General features: G+C 38.6%; 1 protein-coding gene across 4 annotated transcripts in view; it reads right to left on the reverse strand.

Annotated features, from left to right (window-relative positions):
* The window catches only part of LOC306906471 (uncharacterized protein), a 33125-nt gene extending 15382 nt beyond the window's left edge, over nucleotides 1-17743 (reverse strand). The window contains exon 1 of one of the 4 annotated variants that reach the window (XM_079477882.1): nucleotides 17373-17743. In XM_079477882.1, coding sequence (XP_079334008.1) covers nucleotides 17373-17458 — 86 coding nt within the window. In that variant the 5' untranslated portion in view covers nucleotides 17459-17743. The remainder of the gene's footprint in view (nucleotides 1-17372) is intronic. The other 3 variants (XM_079477883.1, XM_079477881.1, XM_079477884.1) reach the window with 3 other exon arrangements.
* Nucleotides 17744-24058: the final 6315 nt, after the last annotated feature.

The raw sequence follows: 24058 nt of genomic DNA on the forward strand, positions 1-24058 counted from the left end.
TGCAAGCTTTCATTTTATATGTAGATTAATTTTACTATTTATATAAGCTGCTTATTCTATTTATACTTTTATCCCAAGAGCCATCATAGAACTGAACAATCATACACCCCTACCACCCAGTCAGCACAGTTGCACTTTATAGATAGGGGCTTTTATGCAATGGGACTTCAGAGTAATGTTGGATGCCCTGTTATTGTTTTATATTTTTATACTTTATTTATTGTGTGAGTGTGTATATGAAAGTGAGTATTGTTTTAGAGGATGCACAAGCAAATTTAGTTGTATGGTACTACTGCACAATGACAAATAAAATCTCTTCTCCCCCCCTCTCCCTCTCCCTCTCTCTCTCTCTCTCTCTCTCTCTCTCTCTCTCTCTCTCTCTCTCTCTCTCTCTCATGTAAACTGCATTTATTTACATTCCATTGCCATTTTAAATATGTCTAAGGTGTTTTCACGTAGCTAGTTGTTATCCGACCTGAATAATATGCGCATGAAATCAAATAAAACTTGATGAACTCACCTCAACATGTCTTTACAATCATTAAACCCAGATATACACTGAACAGAGTATTCAGTTCGGGACTAGGGAGAAGAGATAAAAGCCCGCCCACACTGACAATTGATTGGTTGATTTACCGAAACGGGCCAATCAGGATGCTCTCTGTATTACCTGCGCTTCACGAGGCACACACACGCAGACTAGCACAAACACACACACGCAAGGTCTCGCGCTCCCTCTCTGCTGTGCACGCGCTACATGTGTTGAAGCACAGTCTCTGTCTCGCATGCGCGCTCTTGATCACTCGCTCTAGATTGCGGGATATTTTAACTCATTTGCGGGCATCAGGGAGCCGCTATCAATATGCGGGAGACTCCCGGAACTTCCGGGAGACTTGGGATGTCTGGGAATGACTCACCTAAAAACCGATAAACCAACAGGCTTCTTGTTTAAAAACAGCGCGCATGACAAAAAATAATACAGATTAAAGTAACAAGTCTGGTTTGAAAATGTAAGAAGTAGAAAGTACAGATATTTGGTTAAAAGTGTAAGAAGTGAAAGTAAAAAGTTGTCGGAAAAATAAGTAGTGAAGTAAAGTACAGATACCAAAAAAATCTACTTAAGTACAGTAACGAAGTATTTGTACTTCGTTACTTACCATCTCTGAACAAAACTATGATGTCATACTGTGCTAGACTATTCTGACCTGTATCCATGTCATATTAAAAGCATGTTGCCTTATGGACAGACCTGGTTGGTTTTTCAAGGTTCATCTAGGGGTCAAATCATGTCATGCAGTAATCTACAGAAAGCTGAATTTGTATAGTATGTACAGACCACACACATCCCCATTGACATGGTAAAATGACGCAAACAGTCAGAACATCACTCATTGTTTTCCTGCATGCATAGCAGGCCTGGCTCAACAGGGGGGCCAATCAGAAGCTTTGCCCACCTTGCCTCCACCCAGAGCGATTGAGAGAGAGAATCTGTGAACCGCCGCTGCTGTGAAAAAACTGTTCCAAGGCAGTGAACGGCCTTGGCGCGACTCTCTCTGAAACGACAGTGTACTGCACGGGTCCTGTTTGATAAACCCGCACCCGTAGTAAATAGAAGAACACCCGACAGCAGCACAGCACTAATTTAATACCCGTTTGACAAAAATGCAGCGACCTGAACCGCACCCGCATGTAGACAAAACCATTTATTTTATCACGCTAATAACAAAATATTAGGAATTCCTGGGTAATGCATATATGTAGTTAATAAATATGCCAGAGTTTCGGGAGAGACGACCAAGAGTGAATCCACAAAAATATATTGTTAGCTAATAGTAGCTACATATGATGAGTGATTTACTGTATGAAATGTAGCCTGGAGCATGATGAGCGAAACCGTTTATTTAAATTGATAAGAATATCGAGTCACCACTATCGCTGTCCATCACAACACAATGGCTGTAATCCGTTACCTCCTCAAATACCTTGTTTGAGCTAAATTCTAAAACAATCCCAGAATGCACTGCAATGAGCTCGGCAGAAAAGTAAATGCAAAACGATGATAAATGTTTCATTTGCAAAAACAGATAAAATCATCTTTTTGTTGTGCATTTCAATGATTGTCAATCAAACTGCAGTTGGGTTGTTTTGATTAAGTAATAATAACACAATAAGACACAAAAAAACAAGATAAAACAATAATAAAACATGATATATATAAACTTCAAGTATAGATAACATTTGTGCACTCTATGTGTTTATAATTATTAGAATGGTGTACCATTAGCTTAGCAACATGCTAATTGTAATAGTTTTTTAACTATTAAAATGAGCTGCATTTCGAGTCTAAACAGCTAAAGTTTGCAACTTGCATGTTCACAACATACAGTGAGGCACACTAAGGAGTACTGAGGTTTGCATTTGTCTGGATTTCATTCAAAAGAGCTTGTCAGAAAAAAACACAAAGCATAGAAATCCAGAGGGACCAATATAAATCCAGCAGCAGCACTGACTGCAGTAATACTGTGTGCTTGGCCTTTTTGTGTAGTTTGTATATTAATAATAAACACAACTACAAATTTAACACATGCTTAAAAACTATTTACTATTTCCCTTACTAAATGAATTCATATCAAAAGCTGCATTAGACATTTCCTGCAACCTGTTGTGTGTACAGAGAGGTGTTGTCTGGAAGTCGTCTGGCCCTTTTTCACCTCACACATACACACTTCCTGTGTCAAGAGACTGATGAGAAAAACACAAGAAGCTCTGTTCTGCAGTCCATGTCTGAGTCAGCCAGTTATGAGGCCATACAGATCATAAAGGATAAGGAAAATAACATGTAGTAGCTTTAGGAGAAAATGTAAAGATGTAAAGATGTTTTCTGTAAAAATAGAAAATGTCACAAATTCTAAATATTTTACTTTTGTGAACTGGCACGGTTGGCTGGCAAGTTGCATTAGTTTGTAAAATATGTTGGTTTATGAGACAAAGTATCTGTAGCTTGAGATTTCCTTATTCATTTCTATATCTATCTATATCTATAAAGTCATCGGCTCATTCTTTACTTGCTCAATAAATTAAAAACACATTTAATTATATATAAGTAACCCGCTGCACCTACTGAAAACTGCCTACAGTAGATTGGGTAACTTTCCAACTTTTTTTTAAAAAGTGCTGTGCCCTTATGCTAAGCAAAATGTTTACCAAAGTGAATGTCTCCAACATCTTGACTACATCCAAAGGGCTGTTCACTGAAAATAATGTTGATACACTTATTATAAACTCCCCAGCCAAATCTACTTGGATGTCCACCTTGCCTGAGATGGCCACATTCCATCTGTAGTGCGTAAAGCTGGAAAACAGCTGTGCAGAGGAGTATTCTTGTGCAGAATGGCTAAAAAGAAATGGAGGAGTTTTACCTCCATGGTTGAGCAACTGACTGGCATAGAGGAAAGGGTTTTCTCCTAAAAGCAATATGAAAAGTTTCAAGTGTCGTCTGTGGCGTGTTTTACTGTTGCAGAAAAGAAATCCTGGAAGGCCTCTTATTTTGAACGATCTTAATGACTAATATTCCCTTGCCAATCCATCTTTTGTGCCCACAAGTCTGTTAGGCTACGTTCCCTAATATTCTTAGGTCTGTTTGAAGATTATCTTAAATTGAAAGCAGACGCACCGACTCACGTCACTCCCTATAAAACGTCTCCAAATGTCACTGGACTGAAATTGCTGGAAAAAGGAAGCTGGTAGTGTTTATATAGTTATGAACAAGAGGAAGGTGATAAGACAGAAAAACTGTGACCAAAATACTCAAATAGAAAAATGGTTTGTGCCAGCTTACAGCTGAATCAGTTTGCCAGAAGCATCATGTGTGCTACAACAATATCTGTTTCTGAACCATATTACAGTTTAATATGTTTTTGGAATAATCCATGGCAGGAACTGGTGCAAAAGTAAAGTTTCAGTAGAATTTCCTTTTCTTAGAAGCTGGGACCTGGGTTGGAGATCATTAAATACACTCCAGATTAAGACAGAAGCTACTGCCTGGCAGAGCTGGCCCGGTCTGGACCTCAGCTCAGTGGTGGAGATCTCAACGGTGGGCTCTCTTAACAACCTTTGCAGAAACAACTCTGTGAGCACATTGCCATCTGGCACAGTAATCTTGTCATACTGAATACGCTGTGCCAAGGGCTATTCATTTCAGTGTGCGCTGGCCTGGAACAGACACAGCCAAACTGCTCAACACACTCAAATGAGTTCAGCAGCCAAGAGAGGTGAAAAGTAGACCTAAACCAACAGATGAGAGTCTAATAAAGACATACAGTATAATAACAACAGCTATTAAATTAACTTTACAGCTTAAGCTTGCTTAACTGCAACTCTATGCAACTTTATAAGGCATCTGCGTGAGAGTCAAACTAATGCTGTCTAAGGGGGACCAGTTCTGCCTCCTGGGGGGCAATTTTGTGATTTGAGGCACTTTTCGAAGAGAAAAGAGAATTGCTGGGATTTTGCAGAGATTCTGTCTAGATACATAAAGGATGGAGCAGCAAAGATTTCAATAAAGAGTGAAGGAGAGAGGAGGGAGGATGGGAAAATGAAAAGGAGTATGGGAGACTGAATTTAAGAGGACGGGGGATGGGAATAGGAAAACAGACAGAGGAGGTTGGCATTCATGTGTGATATATGGTTGCAAAATTAAAAGGCGTGAGAGTATGAGCTACTAAAACAGTGCTCTTCAAGCTCAACCATGACCGCGTTGTTGTATCAAGGTCTATGGGTTGAGTTCAAAGGGAACACGTGTAGTGATAAAAGGCACCCTATGTGAATTTGCTTTGAATAAAAGCATCCGGTCTGCCTGATGAGTAAGGGTAAACAGGAGAACAAATAAATGTGAATGGAAAATGGAAGAGGAGAAGAGAGGGAGGGGAAACAAAGACCCAAATATTATGGCGTAAGGTACAGTAAAGAGAAGTTACATCGCATAATGGAAAGTTAGATGAATGGGCATGACTGGAAATATGTCAAAATTGTGATGATTTGCTATAAACAGTAATGGACCCCTTGGGAATGTCAAGAAATGGTCTAATTATTCATTTTGTGATTCTCTTACAGTGATACCATGCATAGTTCATCCAAAAGTAAGTTAAAATTCTGTCGTCATTTCAAACCTGTATGACTTTCTTTCTTCTGCACAAAGGAAGATACTTTAAAAAATGTTAACTGGCACCCATTCACTTGCATTGGTTTGGTGTCCATACAATAGAAGTGAATGGGGGCCAGTGCTGTTCGGTTACCAACTTTCTTCCAAATTAAAATTTTTGGGTGAACTATCACTTTAATGTGGTTAGTATTGGTGGATACACTGTTAATGGTAAACTTGGCCGTTTAGTGAGACAATTTAACAAGCTCCAAGACAGAAAATAACATTTCCATGTAGATCCAAAGATTTTACAAGCTAGCTGTTGTGGTCAGGCTTTCAGCCATGGAAAATTCAAGAGCCTTGCAATTAAACTAAATAGTAAAAAGTGTAACTGCTAAACTAAAATGATCAGCAAAAAACTTGTATTGTTGATTGTTTGTCAACAATATTCAAATACACAAATCAACAGGTCAACAGATGTGGCCAAGTTTTTGGCAACACCAGCCATGAACTAACACAAATACAAACAACAAGTCTAGTGTTTCAACAAAGATTAAAGCTGCAAGTCAAGTAACTAATGTGTAACATGACACCAACTCTGTAACCCCATCTTACATGTAGAAACCATGCAGGAACCTTAAACGTATGTCAGCTGCTATATAAATAGATGTCTACTGAAGACAAGCTGGCTTATCCTGACACATATACATCCAGTCCTATTTAGAAGTGAGGAAGGAACTGTTGCGTATGCCATTCTCTGTGCAGGAAGTCCACAAAGTGTATCTTTCAATAAGGCGTTAAAGCGAGAAAGGTTAAAACTGTTATCAGAATTGCGGGAACTGACTCTCGGTTTTCCATCAACGCTGCTGCTATTACCCTTTAAAGGAAATGTAAGGCATGCCTCCAAACAAACAATGTGCTGTTATTCATTATAGTCCAGCTCATTACTTAAAAAATGTAACTAAGAGTTAAGTCTCCTTACATCCTGATCGCAAACAATAATTGCTGTGAACATTTAAAGAAAAGAAGTGGAAGTCTCAGGGCCATAAAGGTTCGCCCAGTCATTGGATTCGGTCTAAATGCAATGTTCGGATGTTTTACCTGCGAACCTTTACACACTTTGCTCAGGAATAAAAATAAGCTTTCAAAACATCTTTATTGACTAACAATAAATCTAAAGAAGTTGTTTAATAATTGTAATGTTTCATGTTTTGTACTGCTATGTTGTGTCATTGGTGAGTTATAAATGAGTTATTGAGGAGGTGTGGCTTTGGAGTAACTAGCCTCTAAGAAACTGCCTGCCCCAACTTTAACAGTTAGAATTTGATGACTAAAGTAATTAACATAATGACTAAAATTACAATAATTACATGAAACATTATTTCAAACACTTTTCTCAGACAATCCCAGTGAAATGATTTATATCCTACCCTAGTTTCTTTCTTTTCCTTAAATTACCTTTGAGCCCAAGGCAACAAGCTATAGTGAAACATCATCACTTTACTTCTAGTACTGTTAATGACTACTGTACTTGTGGGATATTTTTCCTCTGTGTCTTGACAAAGTTTATAAACATTCTTGAATGCAATAAGCACCAAACAGTGAACAATATGTAAATTATAGGCCAAACGGCTCTACAAAATCTGAGGTAGCAGGATACACACCCTAACCTGTTTAAATATGAGGTTTTTGCAAGGTTACAAAATCCAAAGCCAAAGTAAACCTAATTTATCACAACTATGCAACTTTCTCTACTGATGAGCCTTTGGTTCTGCAGGCCAATCTGAAGTTTAGCCACTGGTCTCTCAAAAAGAACATTCCTCGGGGACAACTCTGGCATTTCCCGTCCTGCCTGTCCCAGACAACTACTGGAGCGCAGACCCTCACTCATGTCTACACTCTGGTATCCCTCATACAATCACTAATGCATAAACATTTCCTCACTGCTTCTTTTCAGACATTGCCATTGTTGTCTCTTTCTGTAACACCTCAACATTTGTTGTACAACCTCTTCTTTTCCTCAGATCCGAGCTATTATCCCTGCATTTGTCTTTAAAGTTCTCAGCACATCTGCATTAGCGCATACTTTTCTGATTCATTGTATCTGACAGCTCACAAAGCAGCACAGCACAATCTACTATGTAAACTGTGATAAAAACGGTGATGAAATTTGCATTGCATGACATTTTCAGGACAGATCTCATGACCTTATATTCGAGTAAGGATCATAACAATCTTCATACACCTTGGGAAAAAGAAAGCTTTCATTTCAGGAAGCTTACAGTATAGTTGGAAACTATAAAAAGAACGAAACAAAGAATCACATGGAGCCAGAACAATGTAAAACTACGGAATGGCAACCAAGCAGCCGCTGCCCTTAGTTATGCAGTAGTTGTAAAAAAAACATTCAGCATTTTACATTCGCAGGAATGTATGGTCTCAGCTAATTCCTGCAAAAGAGAGATGAGATACCAAATCTAGGACACTCAGTCACTTGTGTCCTATCGCTCAAAAAAGCATTGACCATGCCGCTTGTAGTATAGAGCTTGTTTTTAACAAACACCTTAGAATAAATAATCATATAATAATCATATTAGGGTGGCAAAAGATCGTGCCCTAACAGTGAGGTTATGTGAGGTGAGGGACGGACGGACAAGATAACATCAGCTTACACTCTACGGCTGGTTAGAACCTTTTTGGTTTCTTTGTGGGAGGCTTTAGGTATGTTGGCTGTTTGTTGATTTATTTTCCCCTCCACAAGTTTTCCATCTGAGGTGATTAAAGGCCTCAGGCAGGGCCAAACTTGTCTGTAAATCCAAAACACCACAAACTATATTTCTTTAATTACATATGGCACCAAACAGCAAGTTTATACTTTATCAACGTGATAAACATGGTAGGTGTTTCGTTTCTGCAAATAAACTTAATTTGGCTTGTGCAAGTCATTTACAGAACTTCAAAGTGGTAGATGGAAAGCCTGCGAACTGCTTGAGGCCCTCAACAGTACATTGAACATAATTCTCGCTGGCTCAGTTGTTAAAACAGATCAACACATTCTAGTTAAAGGGGCAAACCACGTGACCTTTTAAAGTATAAGGCTACTGCAAGTCATTAGTAGGCGTGATGAAGACTGTCTGCACACCGCTTACTGCATCATGTCATTCAGCACCTAGAAGTGGTATGTGTGTAATTTGGTCCTCATCCTGAAAGTTGCATTACTGAAGAATGTAAATGTTTCCACAATAAAGCATCAGTACTCAAATCATTGGCGAGTAGTTCTTTGACAGGCGTAAAGATTTTTTAAGGTCTGTTTTTGGACTAAGATAGGTTTGGAATGTGGGAACATCATAAATGTTTGAAATGATGTAGTGCACTCAGACAAGCTTGGAACCTTTTCTCTGGTATTCTTGTGATATGGGAACAGAAGTGGAAAAATCTTTAAACTACACAAGACTGGCCGACAACATAACAGAACACTGAAAAGAGAACATTTGCCAAGAAATAAAAATGTTGTAAAGACTAATTATCTAAAAAGTGTACAAAAGTACCACAAATTCAATAATAATATCTCTCTGCAAACTTTAGATAAAATTTAATGTGAATCCAGCTATTTAAATGAACATTATTTTCTTGCTTCAGAGTTCGGCAACAAACACCAGCCATCTGTGTGGGATGACATCATAACATACAACAAACAGCATTGTTTGAATCTTGGGACCAAGTCTGTCTGTTTAAAAGAACTCTATTAACATCTTGCTTGTACATTCTCAATGGGTTCAACAGAAACCAGAGAGGGAATCCACCTACACAAGGTCCACACATTTCCCAAGAAACAACAGAGCTTCTACCCATGTGACGTTCTCATGTGGTGGTAGTCTGGGGTTAAATTGGTTGGGGCCGTCTGGGGCAGAGCCCCTGCACATAGGCTGACTGTCTCGCTCTGATCCTCGCATGTGTGCAGATCTTCTGATGTTATGAAACGTCACTCTGTCGTACCCCAGTACAAATCTGAAGTTAAAGTAACAATTTACCTTTTTATCAGTGAATACACTTACATTGATAATCGTGGAAAGACGGATCTTGCAGTCGTACATTAACCACAATTGTCCGTTAAAATTCACTTCGCAAAAGCAGCAATAAAACAACGTAACTTCCTCTTTATTTGGACTAAGTGACGTTTTGTATTATGTCCCCTTACCCTTACTTATATTGAAGCTTCATATACTAATCCCTCAACATCCCCCACAGAGCCCCAGCACAAAACAAGTCCCAATTTAACCCCTGAGACCCGTTCTTCGTACCTCGCTAACTCGGATTGTTCGGTTCTTTGAAGCTCATCCTGGACTTGTTGTCTTAGCAACAAGTCCGTTAGCTTAAACCTGCTCGGGAGCAGGCTTATTTCATGTAAACAGGATTAGATCGCGGCCATGATGCAGGACAAGTCGGCTTCATTCAATCCAAAGCAAACTTGTTGCGCAAGGAACGGGATTAATACAAAGAGCGAATATAACATGTAATTTTTTTCTCCAATGTTTTGCTTTTAGAACAATATTTATTGTAATTCTACAATAAAGACATTTAACATATTAATTTGTTGGACACACATATTAAATATATGTCAAAGCACAGAGAGTGCATATGTGTATATGATGCAGGGAAATAATAAAAATGCAGTGCAGTCCTGCCATTTGCAAATGTGTGGTATTTCAGTCTCTCAAGACTCAAATATTACATAAGGGAACTAAATATTATGCAGTCATAGGGTGGCCATACGTCCGGCTTTTGGCCGGACAGTCCGGATTTTAAGCCCCCTGTCCGGCGTCCGGCGCAGCCTCAAGCCGGACACTCATTTGTCCTCCTTTTCGGAGTTGCGCTGAATCGGCCTTAAAAAACGTGCTCTAAACCCTTTATTGGGACGCAGCAGCGTCTGACGCCGTAAGATCTCCGATCAAACAAATGATTGGCTAAAAGAGGTGTCAAATAAATATCTGATATATCATTGGTTAAAAACATAAACAAGCCTCCACGAATTGAGGTGGAGTCCACGTACTGGCTACGTCACATCATAACGTTAACATGCCGAAACGTCTGACATCATTTAGTCCGGAATGGACAAAACACCACAAATTCATATCAAAAAGCAGTAGAGATGCTTTCCATGGACGTTAGTAGTAAAGGGAAAGCTGCCATTGACCGACACGCCAGCACTGAAAACATAAAGGTAACCGTCGAGCTGCTGGTATGTCTTCCCTTAGGTCTTAATTACCAGAGGCAACATCACCTCAGGATGACAAAATCTCAGCTGCAGAGCTTTATAACGTCTATCATGCAGTCAAGCATCACCAGTCATATAGGAGTGTCTTGAATAAATACAAATACAGTGAACAAACACTTTTTTGCCTCTTCTGTTACACATAGGTCTACATCAAGATATGTTGTTGATCAAATTGTCTGGCAATGAATAGAGTAGGCTATTTCAGAATCACTGTATCATGATCCCATAGATAAAGACAAAATTGTATTATATTTGCGAGTACACCAGTTGCAGTTATTCTTGACTCACTAAATGCCGCAAAGTATCCTCCTTTTTGGTGTTATGGAAATGGCCACCCTATGCAGTCATGATCATGTCAATAAGCACTGTACAGTATGTCTCTTGATTGATGTCATAGACTGCATCAGAGGCCTCAGGTTATATTTGCAGCTAATATTATAAGCGATATGTCAAAAAAGAGCAAAAGTACATAGGTGCTAATACAAAGTTACTAGTTTCAACAAAAGCTAGACCACTACCTGTTGAGAGAAGTTTGAGGGTTAGTTTTTTTAATTTATTTTTCATTTGTCTGTCAAGTATTTACAGAAGAGATGGCTTTTAAGTAGTTTTTTGAAGGTTGTGAGAGATGTGGTTGACATTAGTTAGGAAGAATGTTCCACCAGAAAGGAGTTGTGAAGGAGAATTTTAATGTTAGTAGTAATAATATTAAGCAAAAAGGAATTTAATTAATAAGGAAGCTGACTGAGTAAATCTCTTAGATGGTGTGTGACCTAATGTGCACCTACAGTATCACCAGAACTGAAGCCAAATGACCTGAATCTGCATTAATCAACAATCTTCAGTCACATTTATGATGGGACTGTGTTTCAAGACACCAAGGTTAAAGGTTGACCCAAACCTGTTACTGCAGCCCTAGCCATGACAGGATCATGATCTAAAATGACCTTTGAGCAACTGATAGTAATTAAGGATTTCGGTTTATACAAAGTCTAAGGGATGAACCTGAAAGGGCCTGAACTGTTGCATGTGCTACACTACACACACATCATCAGAAAAGAGAGGAGCAGCCTGATCATGATTGCTATTACCATTTTGTTTCTAATAGGAACATTTGGAATGCATGAACATTGCCGTCTGGAACGTCATATTACTGTACAAAGTGACAGTGCCAACAACTGGCGTGTAGAGATGTAACGATTCACTTTGAGCCGGTTGAAAATGTATTATATTATGTGACGATTCAAGACGGTTTAGATGTTAAATGTATCGCAATACATGTTTTGAACATCAGGGGCCGCTGTGTTTACCGCAAACTTGGATATGCAGTTTTTTTTATTAATAACATTTGCAAGAAAAGCACAGACTAAGTTTGTTCATATTAAAGAGATTGGTATTATTTATTTTATTTTAAAATTTCAGTTTAGTTTTGTTATTTGACATAAAAGATATATTTATTTTAAAGAGAACTGTGCAGCATTTGAGAAACAATAAAAGGGCAGCTGTTTATTTCTTTTTTTTATTTGTATCATGAGATCAGTTTCGTGAATATGTTGAGTGAATCCTTACATCGCTATGCGACAGTAAATCATATGCATAGTATTTGTTATTTATATGAGTCACATCATAGTATAAAGTTTCATTTAATGAAAGGCCTAAATAAAGCAAACTACTCTAAATCACGATCTCTAAATCACTTAAACAGTAACGTTCCATTCAATATTTATTCCACATACTATACACATGTCAAGTGCCAAGTGAACATGTTAAAACATTAAAAATGATTTCCACCAAAAGGGGAATAAAAATACTCAGACTACTTTTAAATTTTTAATAGTGCACTTCTAACTAGGTATATCGTTTATAAAAGTTATAAGTGTATCAAAGTAAATTTGCATTCAGGGAATTTGCTATTTAAGGGTTGAATGCTTTTGATCCCAATAATAACGACATGGGATGAATTTAGTGTCATGATCGAGGGTGGTGAGACATGGACAGAGGACCCAGGTGTAGACTGCGGGTAAGGGGTTAACTTAAGACTTTAATACTAAATATAAAACAAACTCCCACGAGGGGGTAACATTAAACATGGAAATATAACAACAAGACTAACTACACTGAAACAAAACTTAAATTAACTTTTGACAAACTACACATGGCGGGAACCGAGACGAGACTGGAGAGAGTGTATGGAAGGCCATAAAGGCCTCTCTCCACACAAACCATGAGACCCTGTCATGGTCCTGCCACTAAACCAAGAGAAACATGATATGATGCGGCAGAATCATGACAGAAGCCCCTCCTTAAGAAGCAGCAGCCTGATGCTCCTCAAAGCACAAACAAGACAAGACAGACTGTGACACTGACAAAAACAAAGCAACATGATAATAACAAAAACAGGGAACCACAAGAGTCCAAACAGGGGGGGAGTCCAGACACGGACTGGCTTCGACCCTGGAGGGAAGCCCGGCGGTCTCGACCCTGGAAGGGAGTCCGGCGGCCTGTACCCTGAGCGGGAACCTGGCGGTCTCGACCCTGGAAGCGAGTCCGGCATTCTCGACCCTGGAAGGGAGTCCAGCATTCTCGACCCTGAAGGGGAACCCGGCGTCTTCGACTGCTGCCGCAACGATCCCTCTGTCTGCTGGGTCCTGTGATGGCTGGTACATTCTGTCATGATCAAGGGTGGTGAGACACGGACAGTGGACCCAGGTGCGGCAAGGGGTTAACAGAAGACTTTAAAACTAAATATAAAACAAACACCCACGAGGGGGTAACATAACAAAACATGGAAATATAATAACAAGACAAGACTAACTACACTGAAACAAAACTTAAATTAACTTTTGACATAAACTACACATCACTAAACTGACAAACACATGAACTCACCACACAACCATAATGAACCAGCACAAGACAGAAGACACAAGGGCAATAAATAAGGGACCAAATCAAAAAGGGAACAGGTGAAGGGCATAAATCATACGAGACCGGAGAGAGTATATGGAAGCCCATAAGGGCCATAAAGGCCTCTCTCCACACAAATCATGAGACTCTGTCATGATCCTCCCACTAAACCAAGAGAAACATGACATGATGGGGCAGAATTCCTTACATGGTAATAAAACTATTCAATCTGCTCAATATACTAAATTGAGGTTTGATGTAAACCTTAAAGTGGTGTTAGCATGATATTTCATGCATTCTGACTTCTTTACAGTGGCTTTCAAGCTTAACATGGTCAACTTGTCATAAAACCTTTTTACCTGAGCGGAATGGTACAATACAAAAAGAAAAACAGACCAAAAACCGAATCAATTTGCAAATGTGTATACTGACAGTCTGTGATATGTGGTTATCTTGTTTATTTAGTTTTACATGCTCTTGATAAAAAAAACAAGCATTTAGGCCTATTTTACTCCGGTTAAATCGCCGAGAATATCTGGTTTTATTGTTTAGAATGTTGATACTAAATAATGTAAACAGGCATGATACCCTGCCGACTGTTAAGATCCTAAAAACTACCCCGCAACAAAAACGGAGCCATTGTACTGATTGTTTCTCTGTTTAACACGTGAACGTCATCTGAGGAAGATATTTACCAATCCTGCTGATCAGCACCTGCTGTCGTTCATGGCCAGTGTCTGTCTTGTTTAGCTTTGCATTGCATTTGCAACAATAAATAAGGTAGGCGTGTTTGTTTGCTCACTGTATTTCGGTGATGAATGTTATAACGGTGGATATACTGCCGGATTTTGAGATCCTTTGAAACTAATAGATGGCGCCTCTCTAAAAGATGCCGGACATGACCCGCACGCGGTAAGTCAGACTTAGTCATATGTCTGTGTTTTGTTGGCAATCGGCGTCTACGTGCATGTAAATATCACAAACATATAGTGAATCAACGCGATGATGTATTGTGTGCTTGTGCTGTAGTTCCGCCACCCTGCACACCTACAGGCGCTCGTCTTTTTCCGCAAATAATCATTCAGCTGTATCTGTCTTTTATAAATGTGATCAAACTAAAGACTCTTCGAAGATACGAAGTATGCAATACTACTGTATAGGTACTCAAGATTAAAATGAGATTGGCAGAAACTACATGTGTTACCTCATCTTTAAACGTACCACTTTGTTTACTTCAGCTGTCCACAAAATAACCACTTACTATGAACTGTTGGACCTGAACAGTGTTTGTTTAAGTACTGATGATAACTTACCATAGAGCACATGTTTATTAGTGGTAACATGAGAAGATTGCACCTTGAGGCTCTTAAATCATGCATAAACCTGTGCTTCAACAGCATGAAGATGTAAACACCTGAGACACACTGAACCTGAGCTCCGTTATCTCATTAGGTTTACCGTAGGTGAGCTCCTTAAAACCACAACTTTGCAAAAGTTCCACAATTCCCTCTTTGCGCTGTGAAAATGTTTAAGGACAGTGTCCCTCTTTGTATGACGCATGCTGAAGCCACTTCCAAGACTCCAATATCACAAGTTTGGCTACTCAACATAAAGTCCAACAGATTTCATTGCAAAGAATTCTACCACGCCTTCACAATTTCCTATCATTTCGAGTTCAGTCATATCCCATGGGAGTTCTTTTAGTTGTCTGCCTAGAGCTTGGGTTGACAAATTCACACTAAGAACAGTACATCATAGAACACATGAGAACAATGTATTAAAACCAAACAATAAGTTATTAAATGCAAACCATTGTTGATATTGCAACGGCAACAAAATCAAGAAGAACTCTAGTAGGGCTTTTAAACGATTAATCCTGATTAATCACATCCAAAACAAAAGTTTGTGTTTACATATCTGTCTGTGCACTGTGCGTATTCATTTTGTATTTATAAACACATACAGTACTAGATTTAAACACATTGACTTCGAACTCAAAAATGATCTTGTCACCTTTACATGCCCATACAACAAATAGCACCGTTCCTAACCGCTATGAGGACATAAGAAGAACTATTGCCAACATCAACTTCTAAAGAATTGCTGAGTGGCATGTAAAAACACTGCCAGGGATTAATTTTGATCACATGTCCGATAAGACTGATGAACCGATGAAGAGTCATTCTGGGTTGACACAGGATAAGTAGCCGCATACTGAAACTTTTACTGAGAAATGCAATCTTCCAACACGAGCTTTAGCCAGACCAAGGCTAAAGTTAGTTTGGCTGCATTTTATGAGTGGAAAAATGTTGATCAGGAGAATTGGATTGTTCCCATTCAGCGGCTTTATATGCGTGCAGTGTGGCAACATGGCGGTCCTGCCATGCTAAAAGAAGATGACTGAAGTCAATGAAAAACTCTTTTTATTATAGGATGCATGAAGTAGCTGTCATCTACACATGCAGGTTTCTCCCCTTTGCTACAAACTGGTATATGCTAATGCCATACACAAAAACATACAGCTGGCAAACTTGCACCATGAAAGTTTTAGCTGTCAGCAAATAGAACCAGACAGCACATGAATAGGCCAGATAGGCTTGTAAAGCCTAAAGCACCAGCGAGTGTTTCTGAGCACGTTTCCATGGTAATTAAGCATGTGGAAAAACAGAATGGGTGCTGCCTGGATGGCTCGGGGAGCCTTATGGGGCGTTTGCGAGAATCCGCCTGCTGAAATTCAGCAGACAATGACACCGTTGATTTAACGAACGATAGTTGCCAAGATCTGACACACAAGAACATCACAGCAGGACCTTTATGTTTCCAGATCATTATAGTATATATTTCAATCAATCAATCAGATTCGAAGGATAAGTTTACAGTTAATGTGAAGGTCAGGTTACAACCAGGATGCTTATACATCGTTGCTATTCACCAGTTATGGTAAGGCTTTGGGATGGGGATAGGTTTTTTTTTACAAAAATTTTCTTCCACAAACTGTAGAAGCTGTTTGTTAACCTCCCTTGGAACATTTCACAAATCAGTCGGAGTTTGACATGTTTTATACATTTCCCCTGAACCTTGTCTACAGTTAAGAAATGATTCACTACATTAATAATCATAGTATTAGAAATGTCTACGACTATGAACTTTGTCAAATATTATGTATAGCTATTAAAAGCATACCAAGGGTGACATCACAGTCGCCTGAGTGGTGAGTGGGTACTTCTTTTCTAAATGAATGAGAGCATATGTATTCAGTTACAGAAAAGGTGTCTCTAATCATGTGGGTACTCCACTTAAGTGCAAACCACTGTGCAAACTATTACTCTCCACAGAGATCTGAAACTGAGTCAGAATTGAACGTCATGACATCATGGCAGAATTCACAAATGAAAGAGGCTGTAAGATTGTTGGTTTGCTACCATCATTCATCCCAAATGATGCACACGTAAGCACACCAAATGTGGAATCTGGAAAATCCATTTATTCATATTATTCAAGACAATGGATGTTGATCGCTCTAAGGGCACATCAGCTAACTGCCTTATTATTATCATATATTTTTTTACGTTTTCGCTTGTTTCCGAGCTAATGTAGAACTCGCGGTTGCCTAGATTTGCATACAAGCAAACACCAAAAGAAACATGACAATGGCAAGAACCCGACGTCCACCACTTCCACGGGAACATACCAGTGTGCATGCTCATACTTTTCCATTTAAATCTTTAGCAAAAGATAACTGAAGTGCACTACTTCAGTATTTTGGTTCCCTACAAGCGATAAGTCATCAAACAATTCGATAAGCGGATCAGTCTCGGGATTTTTACACAGTTGAACACGTTGTTCAAAACTCAAATGTAACGTGTCTCAGACGACAAAAGCAACTGCGCAATGACCATTTCTAAAGTTGGATTAGAAGAGCAAAAACCAAGCCTACATACTTATCTGAACGAGCTGGTTCAAACCAAATATCTAATATGAATGAAAATGCAGTATAAGGACAAGGAAACATCCAGTACATCTACCAAATAGGCTATGTAAAAGGTACCGTACCAGTTGGTGGATGCTCGGGGATTCAGGATGTCTTCTTTAGCAGTCAGCAGAGACAGGCTGTACGTGTCCAAGTTAATCGCTCGCATCCTGATGCTGGAGTTATTCTATGTACTCCAAAAAACAGCACACTTCAACTCGCTCTTTCTCTTGTAAAACGAGTCACCTTATCCAATCTGGCATGTAAGGAAGTGTAAACGCAATCTTAAAGTGGTGGAAGTCAAGCTGGTGGAGAGGTAAAGAAGTACAGCCGCACACGGGTGATGTTACAACTGCATCGATTCCGCTGGAAAACTTCATGAAGAGGGATCTGTTGCCAAAAAGCTCCACCTCCTGCTCTGAGAAAAAACACTGCTGTTGCGCAATTTCTGTTTATCTTGCTTGTTTCTAACACATATTTATGGAAGCTTGATTCCGCCAGTGTAAGAAAAAATAAATACGGTTATTGCGACTTTATATCGAATAATCGTGAGTTGATATATCAGAAATGTGACTTATTTCTCAGTATTTTACAACAGACTTTACATCCCAGAATTTTGTCTTTATTTCCCATATTTCTGAGTTTTTATCTCCGAATAACCCCACTTTACATCTCAGAATTTCGATTTGATATATCAGAATTGCGATTTTATTTCTACAAATTGTGACTTTATTTCTCCAAATTGCGACTTTATATCTAAGAATCACGACTTCGTTTCTCTTACTTTTGAGTTTACATCTCGCGTTCATGTTTTTTGTAACATCCACTTGATGGCGCGCCTGTCCGAGGTATATTACGATGATTTGAATTGTATAAAAACGTCTTGTAACAAATAAAATGTGACTAAATCCAACCAAAAAAGCTTGAGTGTGTTACCTTGTATCAGTATGATAAAGGCCAATCTTAAGCCGTTAATCGTGTTGCTCTTATCAAGAGAGTTGATGCTTTGTCAGTACAATCTTTCTACTACATAGATCGATTCAAATTCATGTACACTAGTAGACTATGCTATTTCAATCTGGTCCTTTTGTAAAAGAAATTGAGCTTTTTTAACACTTTTGAAAACTAAGCATGGTCTAACCATAGATAAAAAACATGGTTAACACAAAATAACCATGCAATGGTTATCATTTGGTTTTGCCAATGGTAAAATACATCTAAAAACATGGTTACAACTCATAAGAGATATGATGATGCAACGTTATTGAATTTAAAACGTGAAAGGGTAACACTTCAGCATAGCGTGAATTGCCCCTATACTTACGTTTTATCTGTGAAACTGCACCAAAAGCACGTTTTCAGTAACCATAAAGTAATTAGATTAAATATTTGGTGTTCAATAGGTATTACCATGGCAAGAGTGCACACATAATAATGTGTTAATAATGCAATATTATGCATAATAATGCCTGCCATTTTCAGTTTGTATTTTTAATGTCATTATAACACCATTGCAGAATGGAGGACCTAATCCTTTTTCTCAGGGAGAGGAATATCCCGGAGTCCGCTATACAAAGTCTGCAGGTAGACAAGGTAACACTGAAACAAACTAAACGAATTAGGCCTATTAAGGATGAAATGACTGAAGCTCACATGAAAGAGAGAGAGCCTGAGACAGAAAGTGATGAGAGAGTGAGTCCTGAAGCTTACCCAAATGGAGTAACAGATAAACCCATACAAAATGTCATCTTACAGAAGTTAGTTCTTGATTTACATTAAGGTCAAATGAAAACCAGTATAACGGATCCTGATAAGAAGAAACAGTTAAGAACAGCCAAATCAACGTTTAGATTTAGCAGTTCTTAAACTGTCACATTTAACAAATGTATTCAAGCGCAATATTAATATTTACATACAGTATTTACAGTTTTATTGCTGGGTATTGCAGCAATAATATCATGCATTTCAGTTGAGTGTTTGCACAGAGCTAGTGTGTAGCATCAGAACTTAATGTCTTAATAAATGCTTTCATAATCCATTGCTTTAATTTTATTGTTTTATTATGACAAGAGGATTATTATGTAGGAGGCAGGAAAGTGAACACACTTACAGGAAGTCAAAGCAATTTAAGCACCTCAAGTCAAAATTACTCAAAAAACTAATTATTCAGAAACCGATCAGCAAACAACTACAAACAAAAAATAATGTTCGGCGACAAAGAAAATTAGAGATCGGCTGGATGCACCATGATGGAGAAGGCTTTGTTCAAATGAGAACTAAATAGGGAGGTGGAACAAGAAAGCTGAGTGTGCCTAGAGACTGGAAAAAAAAGAACTGATTGAAGAGGCAATTAGTTTTTTTCCCCATATGGGAAAAATTAAAATGGCAATATTTCTGATTTCGAAGTAGGTCTAATAAATCATTAGGAAATGTCATTAGATGACAACAGTACTGTGGCAGAACGGTATGATGATTCATGAAAGCTCACAATAATAAGGTTTCAACAAAAATGAGGGGGACGGATGCTGTTGAGGAACTATCAGACACAGATTTAGACACAGCGGAGGACCCAAATAATCAGGATTCAGAGTCTCCCCACTTCTTGCAGCACAATACTTCAATATTCAGATGCCTTGGATGTAAATTTTGTGGAAAGCGTTGGATTAAGCTCAGTCAGTGATGATGTGTCTCATCTACAGTCCACGGAGGATCTGAATATTACATACGACCTAAATGTTTCTTTTTAGAGTTCGTTTAGAGCCTTAAAGTGGCAGTCCGTAAGTTATTTAGAGTAAAAATGAGCTTAAACCAATTATTGAGCAAGTTCATGAAAGAACGGTGTTTACAACTGTGTCACTACCCCAGCGTTGATGCTGCGAGTGCTGCGATTTGTAGCGTGTATTCACTACTGTTTGGTAGGATTTTATACAACTTCTAGTATTATTTATGGCGGCGTTTAGGTGGTTACTTTATACATTAAACATTTTGATTAATTACACCTTCATGCCTACACTTTACTTTACACCACTGATTCCGGACTATTTCATGCGGCATTGTTTTTCTTATGTATAGTTGCATGTTGTTAATAAATTCTGTACATTACTTGCACTTTCTTCTGTCCCTGTTTCTGTTACGTCCTTTTCGAGCCATGGGACGTAACAACCACCATTGTTCAATTTTTTTTGCAATGCTTGGAATTGGGACACACTCTGCATTTGCAGCTTCTCTGAAAAAATATCAGCATTTCTGGAATATGATTATTTTCATTTCCACTGTCAGTTCGGATTCTTTGTGGGCAGCCGTTATTATCAGCAACAGCATTTATGAAATAAATTATCAAATAAAAAATTACTCATTGTTAGTTGTTTTTTTAATGATTTATTTTGGGGCGTTTTTGCCTTTATTTGGACAGCTTATTTTTTAGAGAGGACAGGAAGTGAAGTGGGCGAGAGAGAGGGGGTGGGATCGGGAAAGGACCTCAAGCCGAGATTCGAACTCGGGTCGCCCGGAGCCGGCAGCGCTATATGTCGGAGCACTAACCACAGGGCCATCGGCTCTGGTTATTTTTAGTTTTGTTGGCCTCAAACCAGATTATGTTTTTGAAAAAACCATTGATGCATCCATTTATACGTATTCCATAAGGTTTAGTTTGTCATGACCGTCAATATGCCATACATAATTTGGACCACGACTGTTATACACACATCGACATAGATGACTACGCAAACGAAGATTCACCCCTTGTCCATCTAACAGGCGCATCAACTGGCGAACAGCTTCTCTGTTTGTGATAATCCCCTGTTGGTGAATAAAATATGCCACTTCGACAACATCTGTTTTATTGCGTCTCTGCCACAACCGATTCCTCCATAATGTTCTTTCAAGTGTCCGTATGCTTAGTTTTATATCGAGTGACTCATAAATCAAGATTTCTCTATTTGTGAAATCACAACGAAAATAATCCTCTATAATATTACCCATTCCATTCAGCAAGGTTGAGGTCAGCCCCGACAAAGCGTTTTTTTGACGGAAACGGTGGTGTTGAACACCATGTTGTGATGACGCAAGAGTTGAACTATGGCAGCTGAGAAGGTCATTCTTTGTGATCTTTTTTCGATAATTTTCAGTGCCTGATGAAATCTGAGCGAAATACATCTCTTCTAATATCTTCAATAGATGCATATGCCGAGCTGCAGCAGACACATTTAAAAGACTTTACTTGGACCCATTTTGCGAACTGTCTCTTTAATACCGCGTTTGTTAAATACATGTTGCTGCTGATTGGGCTGACATTCTCGACACACCCACCAAACAAGAGAAAATGTTTCTCTAACCCTGTTAAACACTGTTGCAAACCGTTTCCAGGAAACGTGCAAAACGTAGCGCACAGGTTTGAGCTTGAACATCCCCCCGGTGTGCATTAAACGACGCATCACATGGCGTCAAAGTGCTGACCGCGGAAATGTGAGATGTAAACTCAAAAATAAGATAAATAAAGTGGCAATTCCAAGAAATAAAGACAGAATTCTGAGACATACATTTTTCTTACATTGGCGGAATCAAGCTTCCATATATATTGCCACATTTGCTATCAATGCGTTTTTGCGCGGTCACATGATGTTTAAAAGTCTGTTCTACTAATAGTAGATTACGTTTTGAAAGTCTTATTTATTTTAATGTCCTCCAGTTAAATTCTACAGGGTGTCTTTGGAGAACTAAAGTAGGAAAATAAGAACAAAGAGCAAGAACTTATAGCTGTAGGGTTTTGTGTAAATTCATTTAGAATTTTTTTTATATTTTCTATCATTTTGCTTTCATTTGAAGCGTGGCCATGAATGACTAAGTTTGGCTGGAAGTCCAAGCTATTGAGCTGCCACTCTCTTTGTACAGGCTTCCTGTGAGCAGTCCTTGGAGCGTCTGGCAGCAAACTGAGAAGCCATTTACAGTGCATTGATCTCTAGGGACCGTTGCCCCAGCAGGGCCGATTTCTTGATTTTAGTTTAGTTAAACTTGCTTTGTTGCCGCTGCAAAATAAATGCTTCAAAAGTTCTGCACAATACTCTCTCTCTCTCTCTGCACACGCAGAGAGTTTTTAAGGTGCATTGGTGTGAAAAGATCAAGTTAATTATTCTCTTCTAATGTTGTTTAGATCCATTCCTAGGGATTTTTGTTTTGGATTACCCAGGTTAAAATAGCTTCACAGAAAAGAGAAAAAAGTCCCCTCAATACTTAGCTCGTCCTCGCTGACATCACTCTATGAATTGACCCTCTTGCACACACCTCCACACACAGTCCCGTGCATGAGAATTGGAGCCTTATCTTTCTGTGTCTGCTTCTTTAAACATTACGTCATCTGTCTTTATGGTTTAATTTGTTCATGTTGTAGAGCTCTGGTATGCCTTCCTAAAACTCCTCTCAGCTGTGGGAGCAACCCTGTGAAGATGGGTGCACACTAGAGGGCCTTAAACCGCTGGTGCCCTAAAACATCCTCTTTGAAGGCATGTGTTAAAGTTTATGGAAAAAGGAATGGGGCCAAAATGTCAGAATTCCTTTCACATTTACAGCAGCTTCCTGCCTCCTGTCGACTCTTCCCTGATGACAGACTGTTATTCTGTTCTTGTTTTAGATCAAACAGTATGTTTGGTATTTCCTTTGTGTTAAAAAGAATGTTTAAAAAAACACGAAATGCTGTTTATTGGAACGTAAAAAAGTCTGTTGAATTAGCTTTTGTATTTCAAATAGGGGGAACACAAGATGGAGAAGGAAGCCATTATTGAGTTTCCAACTGAGTCTGTTGAATCAAACTGTATATATCACTGCTGTTTTTCTGAAACCTCATATCTCCATATTTCATATTTTGCCATTAGTCCTTTATGTTTTCACTGGAATTTGCAAATATTTAACCAATAAAAAGTATTAAAAAGTGCACAGTATTTAATCCATTTACTGAAAAATACTGAACTGTGTAATGCCTTAAAAAGTACAAAACTTAAAACTTTAAATATATCCAAGCTTTAAAGTAGATGTGTATCATTTTAAGCGGCATCTAATGGTGAGGTTGGGAATTGCAAGGAGGCTGAAAGAGAATTAAGATGTGGTCAGGTATAAGCTTTTTTCCTGAATGAGATATCGTATTTACGAAAACACGTTCTGAAGAGCAGTTCGTCTGTTTAGGGCTAAAAAAAACATGGCGACATGGCAACTACATTCCATGCAAAGGGACCCACGCTGTATTTAGATAAAAATAGCTCATACTAAATTAAGGAAAACACAATTACGTAATTCATTATGTAAGGTCTTTACACACCTCTGAACACATTGTTGTGTATATTACATTGCATGTCTGTCAATAGATACTCCAAAAAACGACACACTGGTCGTTTAAATGGAGGTGCATTGCAGACAGAAATGCAAGTGTGTTTATATCCTTAACAGATGCAATCCACAAAGACAAATTAGCTTCAATGTGTTTAGACCTGAAAAAGATCAAAGTTTAACACACTAAAGATATACGCCTTGAGTCCCACCATACAGCTTGACCTCTGCCCTAGTCATTATTCTTTCTCATCGTATGTTTTTCATTTGCTAGCCCTCTCTGTCCATTTAAATCCAGCACTTCTATATTCTTTTCTGGAGTTCTGCTACTGTGTTTTTGCTTATGAATATAGAAATGTTTTACCATAAGTACATTTTATTTTCATGAGTGATTTTGAAAGAGTGCATTGCAATTTGGAATGCTTACATATCCGAGGGAGGTTAAGAGGTCTGA

The sequence above is a fragment of the Barbatula barbatula genome, assembly GCF_947034865.1.
Source record: "Barbatula barbatula genome assembly, chromosome: 2".
Classification (NCBI taxonomy): Eukaryota; Metazoa; Chordata; class Actinopteri; order Cypriniformes; family Nemacheilidae; genus Barbatula; species Barbatula barbatula.